Source organism: Apodemus sylvaticus, chromosome 6 (genome assembly GCF_947179515.1).
Source record: "Apodemus sylvaticus chromosome 6, mApoSyl1.1, whole genome shotgun sequence".
NCBI lineage: Eukaryota > Metazoa > Chordata > Mammalia > Rodentia > Muridae > Apodemus > Apodemus sylvaticus.
Genome location: NC_067477.1, coordinates 132,790,663 through 132,798,964, shown reverse-complemented (window position 1 = coordinate 132,798,964; position 8,302 = coordinate 132,790,663). Strand labels below are relative to the sequence as shown.

The 8,302-nt window shown below is 38.5% G+C and overlaps 1 protein-coding gene across 1 annotated transcript in view; it reads left to right on the top strand.

Moving 5' to 3' along the window:
- Positions 1 to 8,302, top strand: part of Lrpprc (leucine rich pentatricopeptide repeat containing) — an 83,863-nt gene that overhangs the window by 29,685 nt on the left and 45,876 nt on the right. Inside the window, exons 15-19 of the mRNA XM_052186495.1 lie at positions 4,393 to 4,420; positions 6,142 to 6,199; positions 7,221 to 7,327; positions 7,542 to 7,619; positions 7,959 to 8,003. Of these exons, the coding sequence (XP_052042455.1) occupies positions 4,393 to 4,420; positions 6,142 to 6,199; positions 7,221 to 7,327; positions 7,542 to 7,619; positions 7,959 to 8,003 (316 nt within the window). The remainder of the gene's footprint in view (positions 1 to 4,392; positions 4,421 to 6,141; positions 6,200 to 7,220; positions 7,328 to 7,541; positions 7,620 to 7,958; positions 8,004 to 8,302) is intronic.

Genomic DNA, 8,302 nt, shown 5'->3' with positions numbered 1-8,302 from the left:
GCCATTTTGATTCCTGCTGAATGCATAGATACACATTGGTTTCTTTTTGTTGAACTACTAAGTTACAGACATAACACAACTGGCCATTGCAGCATATGTTCTTCAAAATATCAATATTACCCCTTAGGTATTTGGAATATAGCATCATCTGATGTTCCTATTTTAAGATAACTTAGTATGTGGAGTCACTGCTGCCAAGCCTGATACCTGAACGCAATCTCTAGATACCACATGGGAGAAAGAGACTCTGTTGCCAGCAGAGTCTGTGTTAGCATGTGAAGCGCCTACCCTTAACATACAAGACTTACCAGAAGTGACTTATTCCCACAAGTATTTAATCAGAAATACAGGAACTCCCAGATCATGGTAACTAGATGTCTAAGTTTCTTTAGATAAACCCATAGGAAATACAGATGTATACTTTCTTAGGCAACTTTAATAAGACCATAATAGTTACAGCAAGTCCAGGGTCTAACTGGGCAGTTGTTCCTAGTCTGTTTGACTGTAAGGTTTTACTCCGTATTAAGTTTCTATTGCTGTTATAAAATACTGTGATCAAAAACAACTTAGAAAGGAATGAGTTTATTTCACTCTGTGATACAGGGGTCTGGGCAGGAGCTGACGTAGAGACGGTGGGGATTGCTACCCACCGACTGGCTCCCATGGCTAACTCAATCTCCGTTCTTACACCTCTCCAGCATCACTTGCTAGAGCTGAGCTGGATCTTTCCCTATCAGTCACCAAGCAAAAAAAGAAAAAGGGGTTGGGGATTTAGCTCAGTGGTAGAGAGCTTGCCTAGCAAGCTCAAGGCCCTAGGGGTCCGTCCTTGGCACTGAAAAAAAAAATAACAAGAAGACCAAAAAACAGACAAAAAAAGAATGTTTTGGGCTGGAGACATGACTTATTGACTGCTGTGCCAGAGGTCCTAAGTTCAGTTCCCAGCAACCACATGGTGGCTTACAGCCATCTGTAATGGGACCCACAGTGCCCTCTTCTGTGTGTCTACTCATATAGATCCAGTGTACTACTCATATAGATTAAATGAATAAATAAATATTTTTTAAATATGTGAAGTTAAGAAAAAGAAAAAGCCCTCTGTTTGTCTGTAAGCCAATCTGATGGCATTTCTCGATTGTGTTTTCTTCTTAGACAACTCTGCCTTGTGCCAAGTTGTTAGAAGTCTAACTAACATACTTTCTTTTTTAAATTATTGGTGGGTAGGGGACAGTGCATGTGGAGTTCAGAGGGGTTGGTTTTCTCTCTTCACCTTCATCTCTATCAGACATGCATCGTGGGCTTGTGCAGCGAGCAGCCTTTACTTGCTGAGCCATCTTACTGGCTTGTGTCTCCATCTCTGGCTTACTGTATACAGTCTTCTGAAGCCCATGTAGACCTTAAGCTTCCTGTGTAGCTGAGGATGGCCTTGAGCTTGTAATCATCCTCCCACCTCGGGGGCTGGGATTATAGGTAGCACAACCTCTTCCGCTTTATGTGTTGCCACCTGCGCAGCTCAGAATAATTTTGCAAAACATTATTTTCTTATATCTTTTGAGAGTAGTGGAAAGAACCTCAGGAAGGGATTGTTGAGTACTACCAGTCCTGACCATGCCTGCTGTAAGTAACCCGGCTGTGGGCCCTTGTGAAACAAAAAGGGAACAATCAGCAGCTTAAAATATGCTATATTGTCTTTTTTAAAAACAAAACCCAAAAAAACATTATATTGTTTGGGTGTGCCTCCATATATGGTTTTCCATTTTATAAATTGTTTAATAACTTACATAGGCTAAGTCACTTAAGTTTCAGTCATTTAAGTTTAGTGCCTCTTTTTGATTATAAAGAGATTTTCTACTTTAAATTTTCTTAAAAAAAAAAAATGAAGCTACACAAAAACTGTTTTGAGGCCTCAGGCTATAGCTCAGTTGGTAGACTCCTCACCTAGCATGTGTGTGTGCCTGGTTCCGTCCCCAGCACCAAATGAAGCTGATGGAGCAAAATGACCTGTGCTGGTGATCTCAGCCCCTAGACGCCGAGGCCAGAGGATCAGCAGTCAGCACATCCTCAGGGTCCTGGGGCTCTGTCCTAAGACACGTAAATAAATCTCAGTTGGTCAAATGTAGGATGCAGTTGCATTTAGAAAGAAACTTTTCCTTCCTCTAGCAACAGTACAGCACAGTGTTAGTGAGAAAGAGAGAGGAGGGTCCCTCGGCGTGTGATTGAAAGCCCTCCAAAGTCCTGAGCCATTGCAGGAGGTGGCTTCTGCACTGAAGTCAGTAGTACATTGGAGAGACGTTGGAGAACTGGCGAGGTGGCAGGCCAGGGTTTCATACGTAAGAGCTCTTTGGTCAGGATGGACTCTCCGACTTACAACAATCTGAACTTGGCCTCTGGACGTTATTTGGGAAGGTTGCCAGCCAAATGTTGAAAGATCAGATTTTGAACCTAAACTGTATAAAACATTAGCCTTACTGTAGTGACCAAATTAATGCCAGATCTTCAAGTCCTCTTTGTAAACAGTGAGTGAGATGCCTTTGATGATGATGTCCTAACCTCAGCAAAACTGAGAGCTGGGATGAGACATTTGCTCCTAATTCCTAATTGGTATAGGAAATGCACCACAGGCTTAAGCAGGAGTGATGGGAAGGAGGTCCCATCACCGCGGGTTCTGTCTTCTGCCTCACTGTTACTTTTCTTGCTCAGCAGGACGTCTGTCTGCTCTAGCTCCCTTCCTGGTTTTGCCATATAGACTCTGATGGAGAGCTATTAGCAGCACGGTCCTTGTCACCGAGACATCGCTGACCTTTAACTCAATAACACAATCAAAATGTTTATGTTTCCTTACAAATTGTCCTCCCAAATTCTATTATCTCTAGAAAAAGCTTGCTTAAAACCTGCAGTCAGTCTGCAACAGAAATAGTACAAGTGTGTTTTTCCAGTTCTGTTCTTCAAAACAAAACAAACCCATTCTTAATTAAGACAGACTTAAATTAAGGGTAGTATGGAGAAGAAACTGTCCTTTACAAGTTCTGCCTTCTCAGAAATTTATTTTCTTTGTGGGTAAAACAGAAGCAAGAATTATCTGTTAATTTATTAGATGGCAGACACCAAAGTTCGTAGACATGCTATCTAGGTTCAAAATGGTTCCAGGGTTTTCTTTTCTTTTTTCTTTCTTTTTTTTTTTTTTTAAAGATTTATTTATTTATTTATTTTATGTATATGAGTACACCATTGCTCTCTGCAGACACACCAAAAGAGGGCATCTAATCTCATTACAGATGGTTGTGAGCCACCATGTGGTTGTTGGGAATTGAACTTAGGGCCTCGGGAAGAGCAGTTGGTGGTGCTCTTAACCACTGAGCCATCTCGCCAGTCCAGAAGCAGGCATCTTAATATTGTAAAATTACCACAGAAGCTGAGTATGAGGACAAAGCTGAGCAGTCGTGAGATGCCCACATTCATTTGTGGTCCTGTCTTTAAAATGCTATGTCATTTAAACAGGCCATATTTAAGTCTAAGTTTTTTCTTTGTTTCATTGAATTGATTTCAGATTTTATAATACAAAGAATTCACATATATTATCCCCTCTAGAGTATAGTATCTTGTCTCATCCTTTGTCCTGCCTCTATGTCTGTTAGAATTGTATATGTGGGGAAGGGGGTGTTCTGGATTGTTTGAGCTTAATCACGTGGCCATCCTCTACATCGACATATTTAAGTATGTAACCCAAAAAGACAAGATATTCTTCCATGTAACCTCAGTTTAAAAATTTAGGAAGTTAAGCATTCCTGGACTATTTTTAGCTAACACATAGTTTATAATACTGTTTTAAAGTTTATGTCCTTTTTCTTATTTTATTCCCTTTTTTTGTACAAAGTCCTATTCAGGGATGGATATTGGTTGCCATTTATTTAAAATTTTCTCTAATCTGGAATAAGTTTGTCTTTTATGACAATAGCAGTTTTTTATAGAAGGCACCTCACAGTGGTTCCCTCTTGAGCTTCAGGTTGTGTGCCCTGTGCTAGATTGCTTTTTCAGGGAGTTGCATCCAAAGAAACAGTTACCCATGAGCACCTGGGAGTGATTGATGCTAGTCTTGATTACTCAGGCAAGGTGGTGGTCGCCTTCGCCTTCTCCGTATTACAAGTGAGTCAGATACTGGGGGCCATGCAGCTAAGCCTTTCAGACCTGGACCCCAACACATAAGAGGTAGGTGGCTTTTCAGTGGTCCCCATCCAAACCAAAGTTTATTTTGAAAAATTAGTTGCTTTTCATGAATTGTTCAATTTGTTATTTATTTACGTGTTAAAGGCATTGATGTTTTTCACAGATTACATCATATAATTACTGTTTTTTGAACCTCTGAGCATATTTTTAATCCTTTGCTGCCCTCTGCAGGTCAATGAATATAGATCTTTGGAGCAAGGTATGTATTCCTAATACTGCAAACACAATGTGATAGGTGGAAAGCTATCGAACTAAGTTTTAATAGCCTCACATATTTCCGATGTATTATTACAAGCTAATGGGTTAAGAGTCTTGATATTGGTAGCTCTAAAACAGCAAGAACGATGTTACTCAATTAGTCTTTGACTTAATCTTGAATTCTTACTAAGGTTTTCATCTTTCAAGACAAAATTTGATTTTGCAGGCTTAATAACTTTTTGGCGGTGCTGGGTGGGTGCTTACATTTCCTCAGTGAGCGCTGCTTCACTGAGCTCACCTCTAGCCCAGTTTTCTTGACATTTACATAAGTCTTTGTTTGTTTATATTTTTATATGTAAACGGTATGCAGACCAACCCAATACTGCTTGCTACCTTTGAAAGAAGTCAACTGGTTTTTAATGCCAGAACAGTTCATGATTGGATGAAAAAACTTTAAGTCAAGAAGATCTGAATGGACACTATTAACTAACCTTCCCAGTTTCAGTTTGATAAGCTTTGTATGTTTGGTGTCAAAGTTGAACCCTGGGACTTACACATGATAAGCAAATCAGGCCCAAGTATTTTTTTTTTTTTTAAGTATAATTCCATCCAGTTCTCTACCTAGCATTCCTACAGCTGTCACTCAGAGTTGATACTTAAGTTTAGTATGTAGTTGGGTTATATAGAGAAACAGTTCATTGACTAAGGAGACTTTTATTGATGTATTCATTGAATGGATCTGTTGAAAATTATTACTAAATACTACAGTTGCCTCACATCCTGTGTGCAGCTACAGTTTCTATAGAATTTACTAGTATAGTTTCCTTTGTGTGTGTTGCTTAATAGACAGCTTACAGAAGGCTGCTTGTCTTTTTAATATTACCCACCCTTTGGGTTGTATTAGAAGCACACCTTCATGATAGTAGAAATGACTAAAGTGTGGCTGTTATTAATGCCAGTGATACATGCCAGGACAGGCTCAGCTGTGACAACATGAAGCAGCTGGAGTCCCGACCGTACCACGTTAGACCACTGCTGTATACTTCTGCTCCATCTCCACCCCGAGGGTTTAAACATAGGGTCAAATGCTACTTATGGTTAATAATTCAGTGCCAGAGGTGTATATTAATTTTAATGGTAAAGTGTGTACTTGTAGGATATTTTTATGTTGAAAATTTATGCATTGAATTGATAAGAATTTGAATTCAAATACATTTGAATCTTTGACTCATCTTAAAATCATTTAAGTGAATGAAAAATGTCACTAAGAAACCCAAAGTGCATATTGTTTTCTGGTCTAGCACATTTTACTTAATATTTTCCTAATATTTTACTCAAAATGAGAACAATTGATATTTTGAGTAGACTCCGAATACTGTGATGAGAAACAGTGCTTTACCCTCCTGTAAGAGATTTTCTGGTCATGAGAATTAGTTTTGAGTGTCCAAATTCACATTTAAACATTACATTAGAGCCTTTCTTTGTGATGTTTCATAATACTGCAGTTTTTCTTCATTTTTTTTTTTAAAAACTATTTTTGAAAACAAGTGTACTATTCAAAAACTGAATGATTTGTGTGATGGGTCGAGGAGGGGTGGGACTGCTCTGAGAGAGTAATCCTTCACTGGGAGAGGTTTTGTTATTTCAAATATTCAATCTCTTATTGTATTTGTCTTTTTTTTTCTTCTCTTGCTGCAATGCATGAATTTCCTGTCTTACCAGATAACAGAATTGCTGTACAAGGATGGTCGTTATTTCCAAAAGCCTCCGGGACCAACGGGTAGCGTTTCCATCTAGATGATTGTAACTTATCTCCAAATCCATTCTTCTGTGTAATGATGGGCTAGAAGGATTACAGCAGTAAATACTCTGATTTTGAAAGTGGGAATTTGAAAACATTTGGTTATAATAATCTATATAAATAAGTACATTTTGAGAGCTCTAAAGTATATGGGGTTTATTATATATATTTTTAAGACAGAATGTGGAGCCTTGAGGGATGAATCAGTTCCTGATAGCATCTGTGAAGAGAGGGTTACAAACCAGTGTGTCTCTGTTTCTGTATGATTTCAGGGTTTTGCATGTGTAGTTAACTATGCATATAAAGTAGGAAAGGTCTTAAATTTTTTACTTAAATACAACTTATAACTAAATGACATAATTCAGGATTTACTGTAGTCAGGACTATATAGTTTTCTATAAGAAGAACTCTTGAAAGTTCAAACCTCCTCTTCTAGGCATTGACACATGGCCCTATGAATTTTATGCTTGAATGCATATGAAAATTACTGTTGTTACAAAACATCTTTGTTAATCTTAGCGTTTCATTGGCTAATAGGCAGCTCTCCGTGGGATTACTGTATCTGCTCATTAACACTATTTTAACTTTCTGTGCTCAATATTTATCAGTCATTTCTAATTTTCAAAATATTGTCCACAAAAAAATAGTATAGAACTCCGTGACGATATGTATTTATGCTCACTACCTATGCTTTGGACAGGGAGGTGAGACCTGGGCAGGACCACTCCTGTCATGGAGCGGTGGGGAGAATAGATTGAAGTAAGATTCAGTCCCGAGAAGCTGTCACTCGGTCTGAACATAATTAATATTCCTTTCACTCAGCAGTTAGAGATGCGCTCCCACACCACAGTCTCTATGCCTCAGTGATCACTGTTGCCACCTCAGAGCCTCTCATCAGGGTGACATCGCACACCAAAGTGATTTCTTATAAATTAATCTTGATAACATGACAGTCTCGGTAATTTTAGTAGAATGCTTTCTCTCTTTTTTTTTTCCACAGAAGCTGTTGGCTATTTTCTTTATAACTTGATTGACAGCATGAGTGACTCAGAGGTACAGGCCAAGGAGGAGCACTTGAGACAATACTTCCGTCAGCTGCAGGAGATGGTACCGTTTCATGTTTGCTACATACTGCCTGTCTTGCCTGACGTGTATCTATTAGGTTTCAAATGCTGCTTTTAAGTACACTCAGACCGCTTCTTGATGACACTCGAGAGTTAGAGACTTAAATTATGTCTGAGGTAATTTCTGTTAGACAAATTTCAGAGTGGTTGTCTCAAACTCTGCGTTTTCTTTACCTCCCTCCCTTTCCTTCTCACAGAATGTTAAAGTTCCTGAAAACATCTACAAAGGCATTCGAAATTTGCTGGATAACTATCACGTTCCTGAATTGATTAAGGTGTGTGAGTGTAATCCATCAAACTTTATTAATTGCTTCATTTATATGTAGAGGCTTTTTAAAATGTTACTTAAATTTAGCTTGAAGGGTCAAAACCTTTCTGTTCCAAAATAACCATAAAAATAAAGCTTTTATTGATTGCTGGTCGGAACAGTTTAAATTTTAAAGGGCACATGTAAAACATTACAGTGATTAGTGCGTATGCATAGGAACCCTGCAGAAACTTAGACAGGGAGCATTCAGATGAGGTGGGGGCTTGCAAAAGTTGCCTTTAATTTCACTCACATATTTTTTTCCCTATCTTTTCTAATTCTGTACTAATTTGAATCCCAATTTTAGGATATTAAGGTTCTGGTTGACAGAGAGAAGGTAGATTCTGGAAAAGTAAGTAGTTTCTGACTTTGTTTTTGTTTTGTTGTTGTTTTTTTTTTTAACTGCTTCTAATGAGAATTCCAAATAGTGTCCCTGCAAGTTATCTTGTCTATCTCCGAGTTGGTGAAACTATTAGCCATCTCAGAAGAACATCTAGGATATGTTTGCATATGATCTAGAGAGTTCATAACTCTCTTCATCCGCAGACCTGAGGTTAATATTTAATATCCCTTTGAGCATTATGACAGAGAAGCAAGGCAGCTCACAGGGCTGAGTGACAAGGACTGTATTTTCTTTCTATAGTAAACTTT